General features: G+C 37.1%; 1 protein-coding gene across 2 annotated transcripts in view; it reads left to right on the top strand.

Annotated features, from left to right (window-relative positions):
• grk5l (G protein-coupled receptor kinase 5 like) overlaps nt 1–20,454 on the top strand; it is an 84,845-nt gene that overhangs the window by 48,887 nt on the left and 15,504 nt on the right. For both annotated transcript variants that reach the window (XM_007247104.4, XM_007247105.4), the window contains exons 2-3: nt 9,784–9,879; nt 11,076–11,188. In XM_007247104.4, coding sequence (XP_007247166.2) covers nt 9,784–9,879; nt 11,076–11,188 — 209 coding nt within the window. The remainder of the gene's footprint in view (nt 1–9,783; nt 9,880–11,075; nt 11,189–20,454) is intronic.

The raw sequence follows: 20,454 nt of genomic DNA, 5'->3' as shown, positions 1-20,454 counted from the left end.
CCCCAGTAAGTAGAGCGTTAACATAATTTTAGGCTGTTATAATAAGGTTAAAATTTACATCTACTTTTGCTTTTACTTACATTTGCTACTCTGCTTTTAAATTTGAACAAAACCTTAAATTTGTCAAATTTGTCTGTCTTTACATTTAGTTTTATTATGCTTTTTTGTACTAGTTAGGCTGCCTTTTAAACCACAGAGAGTACAAGTACATATATACACAAAGTTGCAGAAGTCAATATGAGAAGAAATAATAGTGTATCAGGTTACTTCTCTTACCCTAAGTAGCGTGTAAACACAGCTTTCCAGCCACTATAGTGGTTTAGAATGTGCCTGACTGTAGAAGCTGTGGTGTAGTAAATGCTCCACTCTTTCTAACCTAACCCTCATCCCGTCAGCCCCAGCGCCCCGCTCTCGTGCTCGCTCTCGCCTTGACGGCTGGCCGAGCATTTTTATCCAAATATTATGAATGTGTTAAACATCAAGGCCTGAAATGAATTACAAACTCCTGCGGAATGCTGCAGGCTTCCCAGGCCGTTTCTAAACATCCAGAATGGTGCTGGCCGGCCGCCACGCCATCCATACTGAATTATGAATTGACTTGGATGTAATGGGGTCAGCTGTTCTCCTGTTCCAGACGGAAAACGGGGAAAAGGGGGAGCTTTTAACGGACGCTCGGAAGAAACAAGCCATTACAGGAGATTATTGAGACCGGGGCCGGTGAACCAGGGCAGAGAAAGAAAGCTATGGGCTCCTGATTATTGAACTAAACTGTACATGGATGTAGACACACTTGTGTGTACACACACTCAGACTGTACGATTTAGTGCTACAAATTATGTTTATGCTAACTTTAGTTGAATTTCATCAAATTTCAGCAGCTTTAGGACTGTGTTGATGGTACACTGAATGTCTAAACATTGGGAGAATTGTGTGTCTATCAATACCACTCTGGACCAGAACACTGTTAGGCTAGCCATAGCCAAAAAAAAAGAGAGAGAGAGAAAAAGAAAAAATGTCTGGAAGCAATTTTTAGAGGAGAATGTTAAGAAAGAAAAAGTTGCAAAAATGCAAAAAATATATATATTTCTTATATAAGGTAAAATAAATATTAAATTTATATTAAACGGCCAAATCGTGTAGTTGGGTTCAGCCCTAGTAAATTCCCATTAAAGTGACTTCACAAACTTGTTTCACTTCAGATGCTGCTTCAGGATCTCTTAGCTTGTCAGTAAATGCATGTGTACAGCTGTCCTTCAGGGGGTGTCTTAAGCATAATTTGTATTCACAGCACATTGTAATATACACTCACTGTATATTAAAAAATATCAATAATAATTCAGTGTGTAGAAAAGGCTGTTTTTAGTTTTCAGTCTGTTACAGTAAATGAATGAGTTGTGTAAAGTATGCCCAATGCATTTTCTTAGGTTTGTTAAATTTTTTAAACCAGGGTCTCCAAATGTTTGCATGTTACTGATTTAATGTGTTTTTTTTTGTGTGGTTTTATTATATTATTATAGTATTGAGTTCTTCTTGACTCACGAAGGCAGCAGAAGGAAGTGTGTGCGTTTGTGTGTGTGTGGTCACGCCCGGCGCTAGGCAGGTGTCCTGCTCTATTACGTCAGTACAGTCACACACAGCCGAGCGCAGGTTGCAGTACACTGGGGGGAGTGTCCAGCTGTTTCCTGAGCGCTTTACAGAAGAATTGTGCTTTTAAAGGAGGCTGAGACATCACAACACTTACCATTCAGAAACCCAGAATTATTCATGTAGTGTTTAAAAAATACAGTGTTCTGTATAATATCTTAGACATCAGATGTTTTAAAATTATTTATTTATTTTTTTTATAAGGAGTTCATACTGGATTTTTTTTTTTTTTTTTTTTTTTTTTTTTTTTTTTTTTTTTAGAACTTCACTCAGAATTATAGTTTTATCAGAAGTTTATTGCGGATATAAAAAACATTTAATTTAATGTATAATCATTTAAATAAATATTAAATAAATAAGTAAAATTAGAACTTAATACAAAAAAATATATATTCTGAATTTTTATTTTTGGAAATTCCTTCTGGATCTTAAATTTTATTGGAGCTTCACACTGGATCATTTTTTCAGAACGTCATCCCAAATGCAAGTATTCTTGAAAACACATACTAGATATAAGCTATATTTTATGTTTATTATGGATTTTAATATAATTTAATATAAATATATATTTTTTAACATTGCTTATGTTGCTTTTTACATTTTTTACATAGTACAAACCAGTACTGTTTCCCACGCTCAGTCTTAACCTTCATTCAGGACCTAATCCTGATCCTAATCCCTGGATCCTAATCCATTTAAATCAGCATCTGAAATTAAATGGAGCTTGAGCGGATCAGATCAGAGTGTTTATAGATCAGATATGAGACAATCCAAATAAACACTGCTGAAAAAGAGCGCTGTTATTGTAACTCTCTCTCTCTCTCTATCTCTCTCTCTCTATCTCTCTCTATCTCTATCTCTCTCTCTCTCTCTCTCTCTCTCTCTCTCTCTCTCACTCTCTCACTCTCTTGCACACAGACACATACACAGGCCTGGCTGGACAGGGCCTGACTCATGCCATGGTTGAAATTCTTGGACAGGATCCTGACGCACTTTGTTTCTGATAACAATTAAATGTGCTGACACACATACACACAATCTAATACACACACTCCAATACACACACTCTTCAGTATACACACTCACACAGGCTGAGCGCTCGTAAATGCCTAACGGCAGGACATGCTTTTTTCCAGCAGACTTTGCCCCCTTTTTTCTGCTGTGTGTGTTCACGTGTGTGTGTGAGAACGTGGACAATATATCCATAACAGAAAAGTATTACATGTAGATACTTACATATGTACGTGTCGGACGTTATTATTGCATATATCAACTTTTATATGTATTTAATTTGGCACATATACATGCATATTTTAATGTTGTATAGCTTTTTATATAAAACAAACACAGTTTAGAGTAGAAATGGTCCAATCTGTTATGATACTAGGAATATATTTATATTGTATATATCCTTATATATGGATGAAGTCACATCCTGACTGCGCACACTGTTGACTTTTCAGGAGGAGTTTCTCAGGTCAGTGTGTGTTTGTGATGAAAGATGAAAGACAATGTTGTGTGTGTGTTCGTTTGTGTGTGTTTGTGTTTTGGTTCTTTAGTTAGCTTCATTAGGTTTACAAGAAAGCTACAAGGCTAAGTAACTAACAAACAGTGGAAGCTTATATACATCAGTTAGCATGGTGCTAACTTTGGCACTAAATTCTCACACACTGTCCTCTAACCATGTGGAGGTGTTCAATAAGGTCTAGTAGATCTGATTATTTTGTTTCTCACACTGTATGACTCACTGTTATCTATGAATCTGGGCCGAAGTATGTTAGCGTAGCTAAAAACAGCAGCAGAGCAGCAGCTTGAGTTTTGTCTATATTATATTATACACAATATATTCCTTGATTTTGGTTGGGTCTGGACAATTAAAACATTAAAAAAAATGTTGAAATTAAATGTACAAGAAACATTAGCTTGTAATACACTTTAAATTGTGCTGTCTGTTTACAAGTAAAAAACTGAACTTGTTTTGTGAGAATTAAAAATTCTAATGGTAATCAAGAGTCAGTCGTATATTTGAGGAATATTGACATGGTGATTTCTTTCACAAATTTCAGGATAAGAGTCCCCAGGCCAGATTAATGATACTGATTTATTTTATTTGAAATCTGATAAAAAAAAAAATTGGTCAAACATCATTTTTTGTATTTACAAATCTAATTAAGACCTATTTCAGTTGCTTAAAAGAACTTCTGGCATATGTAACCGTCTCCTGTAACGTTCTTTGTTTACCATAGTTTTCCGTAGCCTGGCTACATTAGTGGTGACTTTTTTTCTAATGTTCATATCTGTATCGAAATTAATTCAGGTTGACCAAAATTAATAAATATTTCATGACATAAATTTTGCCAATATCATTCAGCCCTATTTCAAGGATTCAAGGAGACTTTATTGTCATTCACATCACATGTGGTACATGAGATGGAACAAAATTATTTTCGGCCTCAATTTAAATAAATATAATTCTGATATCGATAAGAACAATACAAAAATCACAGAAAAGAACTGCCAAAAACACCCACAACAGATGTCTTCTCCTACAAACTTGTGTAAAATTTTACCCAAAATAAAATTATAATGGCATTTAATGAATGTCAGTCAGTGACAGATTCTAACAATAATGTATCCTGAAATATTGGAATTTTTTTAAAATATCAAATCATAGTTATAAAAACAGTTTATTTCACAATATAAATTAATATTGAATTATTGTCCTGCCCTGGGCTGAACAGTCTGTAAAGATTCATTACAGCTCTAGAAGTTTCTCAGTTCTTCAGTAGTTCTTAGAGCTTCTGTGGGGAAAAAAGATCACTGCAGTGTTTATGATAACGTCAGTTTATTACAGAATGTGTTGTGTTGTCACGGTAATCATCACTATTGTGAAATAAAAAGCGCAAACAAAGAAGTGTTGCTTAATAGTGGTCCATAGCATGACCTCTGTCTTTAAGCCCGGTTGCTGTAACTGACCATGTGGAGAGTCGTGTGATTAGCAGAATAAATAAATATACAAATAATAAAAAGTGTTTGTTTTTAGTTAGATCAGCCATAACATTAAAACTGCTGGTAATTAGTTCTTGAGGTTAATGTGTTAAAGCAAGAAAAATGGTCAAGATAAAGTATCTGAGAAACTTCGACAAGGTTTGCACTGTGATCGCTAGACAACTGGTAGGTCAGAACATCTCCAAAACATCAGGTGGGTCTCGGCGGTGTTCTCAGTATGTAGTGGTCAGTATCTACCAAAAGAGTTTCAAGGAAGGACAACTGGTGTCATGGGTGGAACCAATGTCAAGGGTCATGGATTCTTATGGAGTTCAAACCTCACAACTTACAGGACCTATACCAAATTAGGGAGGTGATTTTAATATAATTGTTGAAATTATGGTAAATATTTTGTATGTTCTTTGTTAGAATTAATAAAATAATAAGAATATTCAGACTTGAATTTGTAGTTTTGTAGTTTTTAAAGAGTTTACTGTGGGCTTTTTTGTGCTGTTTGCTCTGAGACTGACAGGACAGGCATTGTGGGTAATGATGGGAAGCGAACTTTGTTGACCTTTGAATGGCGTAATGCAACGCCGACCACTAGAGCATTCACTCACTCCAAAAACACACACACACACACACACACACACAGGGTTGGGGTTGTGTAAGACACATCTCCTGGCTGCTGGTGGATGTGCTGGTGCTGCTGGGTTCAGGCTGTGGGCTGGAGGCCCAGTGTGTGCAGCTTTGTCTGAATCACTGGAACAAACGCTAGAGCAGAGCAGTGGAGAACAGTTACAGCAAAAACTGAATGGTATAATATTTTAACACCCCCACAGCTGATCACCTCAAACCACAAAGCATACCCAAAAGTAACGACACTGTATATGTGCTACAGCATTTATTTGGAATTAAAAGAGAAGTCTGATGTAAAACTGACTTTTGGTGTAGTAAAACATCATGATTTCAGCAATTTTGTCCTTTTTGCCCAGCACTCTTTAAAACGAGTGCTTTAGGGGATATTTTGCCCGATGAATTGCTTTTACACCGTTATTCAGGGATAAAGTAGCTCCACACCTCATTGGTAGAATCCGGAGAGCTCCGACATTTAAAACGAGGCATTAAGAACTTTAAAAACGCACGAAAAGCTTATTAAAAACCACTGGGTACAACCCATAGCGTTAGCCACAGCCCTGGGTGCCACCATCACTGTACTGATCATGACCATAGACATAGACATAGACGCAGCATAGCCTGCTTCCTGGCTTCAACCATGCGCCCCCATTGCATTTATTAGTACTGAGGAAGGTGTTTAATACTGTAATTTAGAACTATAATAATCAAAACTTCACAAATTTTTACCTGTTTTTTTACACCGTTGTTCTCCTTTAAATGTAACATTTAATTTCTTTATTATTGTGATTGTTAATATTGCTAATCCTCTCACTGATGCACAACATGCTGCATTGGACCTTTAACTGCTGCTGGACGATAAGTGACCTCAGATGTCACAGAACAGATGTGGCACCTGATTACCCATATTTTTATATATTTAAGAGGATAGTACTTGAAATTACACACAGTGAGAAAGTAACATGCAAAATACTCAACCAAAAATTATGAAGAAGTCTGCCAGATGTTACACCTGTAAGGCATGGTGCCAGTAGGTTCTAATCCGCTCCATAAATTCCTATCCGATAGTACTGTACTTTTTCTTTTAGTTCAGAATGTGTTAACTTTCATTCATTGTTAGCTGTAGGAATGCACTAATATGGGATCTGTGGGTCAGTTCCAATATCCAATATATGTTGTTGGGCGTATTTGTGGACGCAACGTAAACTTAACGATGTCCTTATGTGTGCGTAGTTACCAGTGTTCGCATGATTGACTGAACTCATTTAAGAGTTTTCTGTGTGTGCTTGGTCGCTTCTGTCGTGCTGTGCCAGAAGCATCATGTGAAAGGATGAGAGAACTGCTAAAGCTCTCTCTCTCTGCCAGGCCTGAATGACGTATTGCAGCATTCTTGTCTTTATTGATTAAAGATGGCTGTGTGCGCGCTTGTGTGTGTGTGTGTGTGTGTGTGTGTAATACTGTGTAAGAGTGTTTGTGTAATACTGACGCTAACCTGATGACCCCATTCCTCTGCAGAATGTATTATTTGGACCAGTTTATATTTCTTACATTTAGAGCCTGTTTACACCTGATATTAACAAGCATATTGGTGATAAGATCATATTTGAAATTCACTTGTCCTCATTAAGAGCCATAGATGTAGATTGGTATTGTAATTGGACTACAATTGGGTCATTCAGTCTACATTTAAAGGTGTTCTAAGACCAACCTTCCTGACAGTTTAATACAATCAGTCAGGCAATCGAAAATATTTTTGTTAAAAAAAAACTTTCAATACCACTTATAGTTACAGGGTTATCTTGAATTGACTTTCACTTACTGTCTCCCGTGTGTGTGTGTGTGTGTGTGTGTGTGTGTGTGTCTTTGTGTGCACATTGTTTGCTCTCTCCTCTCATCTGAGGGTTTTCATTGAAAAACATTGTTTACAGGTACAATGGAAACTAAGTCTGCCTTCAGTTTTTTACACAGGCAACCAAAATTAGATCCCCTTTGCTCTGGCTAGGGAGTAGGGGTGGGCGATATGGCCTCTAAATTATATGTAGTTGTTTTTGAGATAACTATATTCTCCCCAATATGACAAAACATAAAATGCAATGCAACAAAATGAATGTTAAAGTTTATTTGGCTGACCCCTATTTGAGATTTTCACTATATTCCAACAGATGTCAATGATCTATCATGTCATGATACTAACAATGCACTCCATATATCCGGTGAATTAAATGATACTTTTTTGCTACAAACAGCAAACAAATTGTACCCTTCCCTTTTGGCCCATATGGCCCTAGAATAATGTCAATATTTCAGGGCATTTTTGCAATAAATGTATTAATACATTTTGGCGATATCATTGCACACAATATGATATGGCACACCCCTACTGGGGATGCATTTTAGTTGTCTGGATTAGATGTTTAATCTATTAAACTGTTCACATTAATATTGGTATACCTTTTTAAAATGCAAAAAAAAAACATGTTTTGTATTTATGTGGTCTGTACTCTGAAAGGTTTAAGTATATTTTTGTTTAATGTATTTTGTTGCAATTTATGTGCATGTACTCAATTCTTGTACGTTATTTTGTACAATATTTTCTTGGCTTTGTTAATTAATTTTTGTTAAGTGTTTTTTAGAATTAGCATATTTATACTAAATAAAACTCAAATTAATTTTGTTGCAATATGTTCTTGAAATTAATACAATTATATAGTTTTAGAGCCAAATTCACCACCCCTAGTCCATAGTGATACACAACGCAAACAAAATGTTAATGCCAGGTGTAAACAGGCCCTTGTATAAACTGCATTTAACTCTAGTCTAAACTTTAAGCTTTTAGTTTTAGCATTGCAGCTATGATTCTAATGTGGCTGACAAGTTATGAAAGCTTGTGTTTGCAGTTAGTATGTTCGAATCATCAGACGTACTTCTCAAACTGTGGTGTTGTTGTTAAATTGTGTTAAATAAACTTCTGAAAGCCTGGACTTTCTGTACTTCAGTCCATCTTTATAGACGACCGTGAGTCACAGGGTGTCAGAAACCGCATAAGCTTGTCTGTGAGTGTGTAGTAAACGTCCGGCTTCTCTCTCTCTCTCTCAGGGCAGGGGACGTGTTTCCCACCCGCTGTGACGTCAAATACGGCTCTCACTCACTTTAACGACAGCTTTCATGTACGCTGGCAGAGATAGCAGATGCTAGGAACACTTTCCATGTGGAGCGATTGGAGAGTCTGTATTAAAAACTAGAGCTTGTTTTCAGTTAGTTTTGACCCACATGCGCAGTACACAATAATTAAAGGCTTTTTGTGTATACCTATTTAAACTATTACATGCCAAAAGTCATGGGATAGCGATATATACATTCATCATAAAGTGTTACCTCAGGGGAGAGCTTGAAGATCTTGGGAACATGCACACCTGCATAAGTTGTGAATTGTTTTTGAGGCAACATGAATGATTCCTTTTCTGCAGTCCATTTTTGAAGTTGTCTAGCAATGATCATGACCGGCAGCATCTGGCTAGAATTGTCCATGCAAACAGAAAACGATCAACTCAGGAATCATGTTCTGTGAAGAAGGCCAATTAGTGCAGCATTTTTTAGATTCCATGGGACATGGCAAGAGTAATTGCTTAAGATACTACAAAAAACAAAGTGCAACACACACATTATTTATTTATTAATTTATTTACTTATTTATTTATTTACTTATTTATTTTTTTTATTTTTCCCCCTTATTAGCGGTGTACACAAACTTTTGGATATATATCCTATGTAGAAATGATGCCTATAAATACATATATTGCCCTATATCATGTTTTAAATTGCAATGTACTTATAATGTTTTTTTATTATTATATAGGACTGACAATATGTTCAATATTTTTTACTTTAATGCATTTCTTAATTTCTGTCAATAAGGTATAATTCTGATATCAATATAAACAATATAATAGCTACACAAACGACCACAGTAGATGTCTGTACCTCCGAATTTGTGACTTATTAAATAAAAAAAATTATACACAATGTAATAAATGGCAGTCAGTCACAGATGCTATAAATAATGTACACTAAAATTCCAGAAAATTTGTGTCATATCACTGCTACTAAAATATCTCATATCACAATATAAATTGATGTTGGATTATTGTCCAACTATTTTATTATCGTTATTATTAGTAGTAGTAATTAGCTGAACATTTTGTCAAGAATTATAATTTCGCAACCTTTTCCCATTTCGCTCTTTTTGTACACAATCCGAATATCAACTAAAACACACCATTAGAGACCAATAGAGATGTTGGCGTGTTTTCTAAACTCCTAAAATAGGGCACCATAACACCTTCGCCTGGCACAGGCAGGACTCCACTGCTATCCCAGTCATGTTGTCGCCCAGCAACCTTTACATCGCTGATAAGAAATGAAGCATTAATCTGCTGTTCTCTGAGTTGATTGAATGTTTCTTAGGTAACTTATTCTTAATTACTGTCTCTCTCTCTCTCTCTCTCTCTCTCGCAGGCGGAGGAGGAAAGCGGAAGGGGAGGAGTAAGAAATGGAGGGAGATCCTGCGCTTCCCCCACATCAGCCAGTGTATAGAGCTGAGCAAAACTATCGGTACGGAACACCAGCACACACTCACCATTACACTCTAATATTAGAAGGTTTGGTAAGAGTACTTTATTAAACAATGGTTCTATTTAGCACTGGAATATAAATTCATAGAAAAACAGAAAATCATGGAAACATTATAGAAGGCAGCAATCATTGTAGCATTCTTTAGCATCTGTGGAATATGGCAAAAGTCATGGGACACATTACTACTAAACGACTACGCCTATATATAAATGTTTTTTTAAGGGTACTTTAGTATACAGTGTTTCTGATTATCATCAGGAGATCTTTACTAAAAGCAGTGGTTCTATGCAGTTGTGTGTACCGAGAAGCCATTGCCACCCACAGTGGACAGCACAGTGGGTAGAAATGATTGCAAATGGCAGCTTCTGGCTAGAATTGTCTATCTGACATTCACACCCATATTTAATCCAGAAGGCCCCAGACACACATCCTGCAGACAAGTGCAGGAATTTTAACTTACATGTGACATGGCAAAAGTCATGGGACACAATACTATTAGTGGACCAAATGCAATGCTCATCCAGTTATATATGGTTTTGTATAACAACAGTGATTTTTCAAAGTAAAAAAATGGTCCCTTTAGGGTTCCTTAATAAAACAAGTGGCTACATAGAACACTAACAAAAGTTCCATCTTGCTTTAAATTAAAGAACACATAGAGTACAAAGAATGTTTTTTTTTTTTTTTTGACCTTTTTTTTTAAATGGGGTGTTAACAGCTGTGGTTCTATATAAATGCATGGCCACCATAAAGAACCATATTAAGTCATAAATAAATGGACATCTCTAAGCGTTAGCATTACTTGGCCTCCAAGTAGCACTGCTATTTATGTGTTGGCTGTGTCAACAGAAGTTTACAGGTTCAGTATGTAGTGATGCCACAGCCATATGTCAGTGTCCTAAAATCTCTGAAAGCATACCTGTCTCTTCTTTATGGGTGAGTACGATGCTACTCCCTGTCTCCTATTATTTAAGAGTGGGCGATGGTAGCCAATGAAGGCTTCAGTTAACTGGTGTTACAAAATTAACTTGTTAAGCTCCAATGTCTTTTTATTATAGTAGGAGGCCATGCAAAACTAAACATTCCCAGTACTGTAATACAAGGTGGAGAAGTAATTGAACTTATCTAAACTGGGAGAAAAATGACATGTGTGTGTGTGCATGTGTGTGTTGTAGATAGGGATTACTCGAGCCTGTGTGAGAAGCAGCCCATCGGGAGACTGCTGTTCCGCCTCTACTGTGAGACCAGACCAGAGCTGCTAAGATGCATTCATCTGCTGGATGCCATGGTATGTATACACACACACACATACACACATACACACACAAAACCATGCTACTGAAATGTATCTGGCCACTATATGAGCTTTTAACGGATACATTTGAAGCCCTCCTCCCCCGTGTGGAGCTCCTCATGCTGTGATTTGCAATTTCCTGTCAGCCGTTTCCTCTTTCAAAAATACGTGCCCACCCAAAAAGAGGTGGTCCTTCCTCTGATTCTGATTTCCAGCTTGCCAGGTTCCAGGAAAAACCTGCAGTCATCCCACTCACCCTTCCGAACTTTAGCTGAACTTCATGGGCGGGGCTTCTAAACGCGGCTGCTGCTGGACTAAACCCCCCTTTTAAAGTGACACTTTGGCATTTGGCAAGTAGTTTGTTCACATAATCAATTAAAGACTTGTTCAGTGCTTGTTTAGTTAGCCATGAAGCTAATTTAGCTAACACTAGAAGCTTATACCCCAATATTTAGCACTGGGGATGTGATAATTAATGAAAGGCTAATATTGTATACATGACAATTAATTAAAGCTCATACTAGGCTAATGTAGCCAACAATTAATAAAAGTGTGTACTCTACCACTTCATACTATAAGGCTAATGTTGCTAACAAGCAATTCAATTATGTATACCACCAGTTAGTGATGGAGCTGTAAGGCTAATGTAGCTAACAAGTAATGAAAACTTGTGTCCAACTAGTTAGCACTGGGGATAAGAGGTTAATGGAGCCAACAATGAATAAAGTCATTACCCTTCCACTTAATACTGGCACTATGAGGCTGATGTTGCTAACAAGTAATTAAATCTTGTACACCACCAGTTAGCTGTAATGGAAGTATATAACCAATCATTTAGCAGTGGAGCTGTGAGGCTAATACTGTATACCTAACAATTAAAAAAAGCTTACAACCCACCAGTTAGCACTGGAGCTAAGAGGCAAAATAAGTTAACAAGTAATAGAAGCCAGTACTCAACCAGTTACTACTAGAGCAATGAGGCTAATGTAGCTAACACGTAATTTAGGCTTCTACCCCACCAGTTAGTGATGGAGCTATAAGGCTATTGTTGCTAACAAGTAATTCAGGCTTCTACCCCACCAGTTAGTACTGGAGCTATAAAGCTAATGTCGCTAACATTTAATGAAAGCTTGTACCACACCAGTTAGCAGTGGAGTTATGAGGCTAATGTAGCCAAAAAGTAATAATAGTGTAAACCCCAATAGTTAGTACTGGAGCTCTAAAGCTAATGTCACTAACATGTAATGTAAGCTTATACCTCACCACTTTAATGTAGCTAACAAGCAATGTAGACTTTTTCTATACTAATTTGCCGTGGAGCTATAAGGCTAATGCAGCTAACAAGTACTGAAAGAGTATAACCAATCATTTAGCAGTGTAGCTGTGAGGTTAATTCTGTATATCTCGCAAGTAATGAAATCTTATACCCCAACAATTAGCACTGGAGCTATGAAGCTAATGTCACTTACATGCAATGGAAGCTAATACTGCTTTTGCGTGCATGTTGGGTGGTTAATTTCTCTTCTTTTTTTCATCTTTTTTTTTTTTTTTTTTTTTTTTGATTCTGTAAATTCAGCTACTGTTAGAATTAACATACAACAATTATATTAATATTTAATATTTTACACATATTTACATCCTAAGCCACTCAGATCATAAAATCAACACCATGTAAATGCATAATAATTACCCACCAGTAAGCACTAGAGTGACAAAGCTAATGCCGATAACAATTAAATCAAGCTTGTTCCCCAGCATTTAGCAGTGGAGCTGGAAGACTAAGATAACAAATGATGGAAGCTTATATCCAGCCAGTTAGCACTAGAAAAAGAGGAAAATGTAGTCAGCAATTAATAAAAATGTATACCCCACCAATTAGCACAGTTGATATGAGGCCAATATATCCAACAAAAGCATGAGGCTAATGTTGCTTACAAGCAATTGATTCATGTACCCCACCAATTAACACTGCAGCTATAAGTCTGTTGTTGCTAACAAGTAATGAAAGCTTCTGCCCCACCAATTAGCATTGTGATAACTGCATGCTAAGAGTTAACCCATCTCTAATTTATGTATGCTTTCTTGGCCTGACTACCTTCAACTTAAGAGGATGTAAATTAGATTTTGTGCCAAACTATTGCTTCAGAGCTCAGATGAAGAACTTCTGGCTCTGTTTCTCCTCCTTCTCATTCTAGACTCCCCCGGATCCCACTCTGCACTCTGTTCCACTGCTCCAGACAGAATGCCTCCTGCATTACTGCCCAGGCTGTCATACAGAGAGGCCCAAAATACACAGGCAGGCATGTGGTCACCCTGAAAGAGGCCATTGTCTGACCAACACCCCACCGTTAGACCCCTAAAACACCCCCCTGTCACCTCATCTGGACTTTTACAAGCCCATACCTCCACCGTCAGTGGAAATGTGGATTATAATGTGCAGGAATGATGGTTACGCTGTAGAAACGGTATCCTGGAAAGCGAGGTCTAAAAGACAGTTGACTCGACACTGCTCTGTACACTCACTGTATACGAGAATTGAACTAATTGAAGTTGTGAGAGAGGTGTTATGTAAGCTTAGAGTTTTTATTATTAGCTACAATAGTACATTTTCAGAAGAAATGCAGAATAGTTGCTTCCAGGCAGTAGCTGAGCTGTTTCTACATGGACAAGTAACTAGGTGGCTGCTGTGGTGGTGCAAGCTGTTTGCTATGGTTTTCCAAGTGGTTTCTCTGGTGTTGCTAAGTAGTTACTATGGGGTTACTGAGGTGTTACTTAATGGTTGATATATGATTGGTGGGTGGTTGCTATAGAACTATTCTATGATTGCTGTAGTGTGGATAGATGGTTGCTGTGGTGTTACTAGATTTCTATTATAGTGTTGCTTGATGATAAATATATAGTTGTTTAGTGGTTGCTGTGGTGTTATTAGGTGATTGCTGTGGTTTTTCAAATTGCTGTGGTTGCAAGGTTGTTACTTTTCTTTAGTGCTGTTAAGTGGTTGCTATGTTTTGGTATAGTTGCTACCTAATTGTTAGGTGGTTGCTGGTGCATTGCTTGTGGCAACTAGACCCTAAACCCTGTGGTGATGCAGGTGGCAATATTGCAGCACCCAATTCATTTGTATGAAACAAAATTCAGATAAACATTTGTAACTATTTTGAAGTTCTTTATAAATTATATTTTTGATCTGACAGATTATTTGCTGTTTGTAATAATTATATTTAAAGCTGATGTCCGTACATTTTGGGATTTAGGGCCCTCTCTGGTGAGAATGGGTAATTGCACCGAGCATGCGGAAGAATCATTTTAAACTGGGCGGGTGTGATGCGGTCTCCTTTCAGTGCAGATGAATCCGATTCCAGGTTATGTTCAATCAGAGAGAGAGAAACATTCAGAAACTTTACTTTCTTCACTTCATTTCTTTGTTTTTACTATGAGTGAATGAGCTACTGAGCTCTGAGTTTCCCCTTCTGAAGTCTCCATTGCTTCACCAGCCGCTCGCGTTCAGTAAAACTGAGCCGGATCCTCTTTCAGAGGCTGTACTTGTGACACCCCAGTTTTAGAATGAATATATAAGGCTTAGCAGGGATGGTCGTTCCAGCACACTGGTACCATTAAACACAAAATATTGTCCCTTCTCCTTTCAGAAATGCTTCTGCTTTCAGTTCAGAAACAAAATAATACAGACTGCTACTTTAATGCTTGATTACTTAATAATCTTGACCTGGTCATTTTCAGTAAATATAGAATATATAAAAATGTTTATTTTACAACTTTAATGTCCATTAATGTTTCATTCATTTTCCCACTTTCATTGCATTTTAATGTGTTGTAGAATGGGTTGAAATGTTTTTTTACGGTTGCAAAACAAGGAGAGTGTGTGTGTTAACACATATGAGGGACGCATATGTTCTGTAATTAGAGTGTGTGTGTGCGCACGTGTGTGTGTGTGTGTTTTGGGACACCATAAGGAATGAGCCCGGGGGGTTTTAAGGCCTGTTTTGACGTCAGAGACAAGCAGGTCTTCTGTTGTGGAGGGTGCCTGTGTATGTGTGTGCGCACGCACCAGTGAGAGGGAGTGATGTACATAAAAGAAAAGAAGGGTTTCTTTGATGTCGGACAACGTATTTTATGGCATTCACTCATTTGCAGTGTTTGTTAAAAAAAAAGCGGCTGAGTGTGTGTTTATACTGACAGGGGGAATAGTGGAGTTTAAAGTGTTTGTGCGTGTGTGTGCTTTTCTGTGTGTCCGGTCAGTGCAGAGGTGGAGCAGACTGATGTTATCTCTCTCTCTCTCTCTCTCTCTGTAACACACACACACACTCCACATCAGATTGGCTCTGTTCCCTCAGTCAAAGGCAGCCAGCCCAGCCCTCTACTGTACCATTCACAGCACTGACGCAGGTCCGCTCACTATAGCCAGGAGTGTGTGTGGTGTGTGTGTGTTCGTTCAGTAGGGTGATGTTGATTTTGGACAAAAGCCACCTTCATTTGCATACACTGTACTCCAAAAGTTTGTAGACACCTCCAGCGTTTCTCCTCAATGCTGTTTTCTAATTTTTTAAGGTGAAATCTACCACATTTTGAAAATTCCTTAATGTATTAATGTCACATATTTTTTTTGACAAACTTACCTACTCTTATATATTTTTTTAAAATAACATTTGGTGTTAAATGAATCAAGGCATCGATTGCAATGACTACAACACAAATATTGCTAGTTTATTTCCTATAAAAAAAACACTAATTATATATGGAATATTGTTTGTAACAGTAATGATATTCTTTGTAATATGACAACACTGACTATTTTTTATTATTATTATTTCAAGAACATAATATTTAAGAGCATTAAGTAATGCAGTGCACCAGTTCATTTGTTAATTTAGAGTTTTTTATTATTTATGTATATTTTTTTTCTTCTTCACACAAGCAAAGAAATAAAAAAAAAATTATGCTTAAATGAAAAAAAGTAGTTTTACTCTATGTATGTATGTTTACTTTCTCAACCAACATCACCATAGGATGTTAGGAACATATCAGCCAATCAAATGAGAAACACAGGAAGTTAATATCAGGGGTGGAATGGGGCTGAGCGAGCTGATATTTGCAGCTCTGCAGCTTTGCAACTTTAATTTAAGCAATGAAGTTGTCTGTTAGTCTGTGCTCTAGGTATCAGATGTTTGTGTCAGGGCCTCATTGGCAGTATCATGCATTATTCATGCATCCATACTTAAAATGATAATAAAGGTGTTCAGTCTTGTTAGTTTTTAAAACCATACCTTTTCTAACAAGTACAATACGATATGGCACACCCCCTTGTAGACCCAGAATGTTTTCAGCCTTAAGCATCAGCCAGTGTAATTCAGATATGTTACTATTCATTACAATTGTAAACAGTGCTGTCCTCAGGACATTAACAGCACTAAGGCCTACAATAGTTAGTTTCATGGTTTTGTCAGTTTAACATACGTCTCCAGGGCTAACTGCTGTACATAAGCTTCTATTACTTGTTAGCCATATTACATAAAACTAAACAAACAACTAAAGCACCAAACAAACATGTCCCTGGAGCTGAACTACCGCTTTAACTGAATCCATATGCTAGCCGCTAGCTCGGCGCAGCTTCTGGAGCGGTGGCGTTCTTTCCTTTCGATTACAGTTCGACCTTTTTATAGAAGTGTGTATGGAGGAGCCCCTGGATACGTTAAGAGGAATGGAAAACATTCCAGCTCCCTACACATACACACGCACGCGCACACACTCTCCCGCTATGTAATGACGTGCGCTGTGTGTGTGACACTGCCGGCTCGTGCTGCGGCGCTCCAGGACCTTGCGGAATCCTGCCGTGTTGCCGGGCTGGTTACCAAGCAACCTGAGGTCACACACGGTGGGCTTCATGGAGCATATGTGTGTGAGTGTGTTTCGGTGCGTGTTTGTGTGTGTTTGTGTGCACCCTTTTATTTGTTAGACCCGTGTGACATATGATGCGTCGCAGCACTTATTGTGCATTTAGTGTGTGTGCACTTGTGTGTTGTGTTGATGATCATAAAGCAAGTGTTATATAACAGTTTGTCAGACTGACACCTACAGCTCTGAAAAAAATTATAGACAAACTAAAAATGACGAGTCTTATTTATTTTACCAAATTAAAAACCTCCAGAATATAACCAAGAGGAAGATGTATGATCACAGACCATCAAACCAAGCTGAACTGCTTGAAATTTTGCACCAGGAGTGGCATGAAGTTATTCAAAAGCAGTGTGTAAGACTGGTGGAGGAGAACATGCCAAGATGCGTAAAAACTGTGATTAAAAACCATGGTTATTCCACCAAATATTGATTTCTGAACTCTTAAAACTTTATGAATATAAATGTTTTCTTTGCATTATTTGAGGTCTGAAAGCTATGCATCATTTTTATTTTAGCCATTTCTCATTTTCTGCAAATAAATTTACTAAATGACAAAAAAAATATTTAGAATTTGGGAGAAATGTTTATAGAATAAAACAACAATGTTCATTTTACTCAAACATATACATATAACCTATAAATAGCAAAATCAGAAAAACTGTTTTAGAAACTATAGTGATCTCTTAATTTTTTCAGAGCTGTATATATGTATATATTTAATTATTGTTATTTATTTACCAATTTTTTGCTCTCTGTATAGCTAATACAGGTCAAAATAACTTACTAATTTATGTGCATTTAACTGAATTTGCTGGGGCTCTCTGAAACTGGGTGGGGGAGGAAACAAAGGTCCACCCAAGTTGTACGTTTAGGTGTGTCTCAAAACTCTCTGGAGATTACTCAGCGCAGATGTGAAGCTTGATCATCTGAACATGTGTGATTTGAGTCTTCCAGCTGGAACACACTTTGTGCTGTTATCATTTAATGTAATATCAGTAACTAATTAAGGGGGTGCTTTCACACCTAAATTGTTGAGGGAAGAAATGAGGGAAGAAAAGAAAATGACAAATAAACAAATACCCATCGATTTTTTGATTTAAAAATAAGAGTAATTTTCTACCACTCTCTTTGAGCCGTCCCACCAGCCCAACTGAGGTTCAGTATCATAGTTTCATGATATAGTATGTAGTAATTAATAATATTATATTAATTTATAAATTATATGTTTATTAATGTAGAGTGGTTTTATTTTAATGTTATTTTGTGTGATCAATGATATTTTCTGTAGTCAGAAGGAGTATGTATGCTATTATACATATATACATAGTATGTATGAGTACGTATCATCATAGCATGGTGTTTTTTAGGCAGGAATGGCTCTTTCTCCTTGCGTCCTTGCATCCAGTTCTCTGATTTGTTGTTCCAGAGTTGTTCTCGTTGTTCGCATTAACTGCACAAGAACTGCCACTTGCAGCTACCTGCGTGGTTAGTGACATTTCATTTTTTTTTTTTTTTTATAATATAATTTGGGAAGTTTACGGAAAAATACTAATGCGGGAGGACAGCGGGAAAGAAAGTAAAATCCGGTATTTTCCCAGCCAAAACACGAGACTTGAAAGGTATGAAAACAAGTACGGGTCAAAGCAACAGTAAATTTGTTCTTGGACCCTAAAATAGTATATTTAAAAAGGTGTGCATTGGTCAAGCAAAGTTACAGTAGATGGGCATGTACTTTTGCACATCCCATTCATTCTTAATAGGGAAAAAAAATAAAATTTTAAGAAGTTCACAGTTTATCCAATCACACCGCACAACCTAATCACAAAATCTTTAATTGAAACTGTGTCATTATTGCCTTGTGCCCAATGAGTCCAGGTAGGCTTTGGACCCACCACAACTGGAAGTAGCAGATAGGAAGATGGATGGAAGGATATTTAGCACAATTTTTTTCACACAGGCCCTCTAGTGGTCTCTAAATCAAATTTTTTTGTGTGTGTGTGTGTGTGTAAATCTCTACATGTTGGACAATGGATCTTCCTTCTGATTGGATGCGCTGTTTTGATTCTAATTAGTCTATTATAGTGGTGTTTTTTAAATAGACTAAATGATCTAAAAGTTGGGGGTTGAACCACTTTCTCCTGTGTGCAGGGTAGCATGTAATCCACTACACTTTCTAACTGTTTAACAGTAACTCCACTGTTAAACCTTGTTCTCACTGGTAAGATACAGCACCACCTGGTGGATTAAGGCTAAACGTCATACTGGTATTTTATTGGTCTATAAGGTTGTTAACAAAGAACGTAATTTAATTTAGCATTCATGATTAAAGACATAAAGTACTTTTGTGGATTGTTATGTTTTGTTATGTAACATTGTAATATACTATATCGAGTTCCCTTCTATGATCAATTTTGATTAGCATCAGATGAGGAAACCTAAACTCATGGTGCCTGTAATAACATATGATTTGTGTGTGTGTGTGAGATTTCTAAACACATGGGTAAGTGTGTGTATGTGTGTGTGTAACAGGATGTGGCAGGTGGTCCAGTGGAGATTTTCTTACGTAATGGGACCTGCTGAGGAGATGGTGTTGATGAGAGTGTCATCAAACATTACACACAAACACACACACACACACACACACACACACACAGTTTGCCCTGAGGGACAGGCTGGTTGTGTAATCCTCAGTGCTCTTCATTCACTCACTGTAATCCTGCAGCATTAATGAAAGAGAAACGCCGTCACCGACACACTGCAGCGGTGTAAATCTGTGACATCATAGCCCTTCATTTAGATTATGATTCACTGCAGGCAATTCAGTTCCAATAATTGATTTAGTTATTTAGGTTTGATTCAGGTTTGCTAAAAAATACAAATTTTGCTAAAAATACAAATAATATTATAAAATAGAATGAATACAAATGTCTTTGTACTTTCTTTGTACACTTTTTTACTCTTAAATCTTCATTACTGTTATAATTCTCATTTAGAGTTTCCTAAACTCTAAAATGCAATCGATTTATAATTGTAGCATTGTGATTAACAGATTTATTAACCTGGGGTTTTAGGGGTCAATAGAAGAAATAACAAGTGTGTAACGTTTAATGTACATTTAAATTTTATATGCATTTTTATTGGTCAATTTATGATCAAGGTGTTCTCTCACTGTAAAGGCAAGTGGTGTTCAGAAATCATGATAAATAGGAGGTCGCAGGTTCAAACCCGCTCATGCAGCTTTGCCATCAAGCTGCCAGTGCTCAGAGGGAGCAAAATTAGCCCTGCTCTCTCCGGGTGGGTAGATGACGCTCTCTCCCCACATAACTCCTAGAGTGATGCCTGCAGCA

Source organism: Astyanax mexicanus, chromosome 12 (genome assembly GCF_023375975.1).
Source record: "Astyanax mexicanus isolate ESR-SI-001 chromosome 12, AstMex3_surface, whole genome shotgun sequence".
Classification (NCBI taxonomy): Eukaryota; Metazoa; Chordata; class Actinopteri; order Characiformes; family Acestrorhamphidae; genus Astyanax; species Astyanax mexicanus.
The sequence above is the reverse complement of the archived record's forward strand: the minus strand, read 5'-3'. Positions and strand labels throughout refer to the sequence as shown.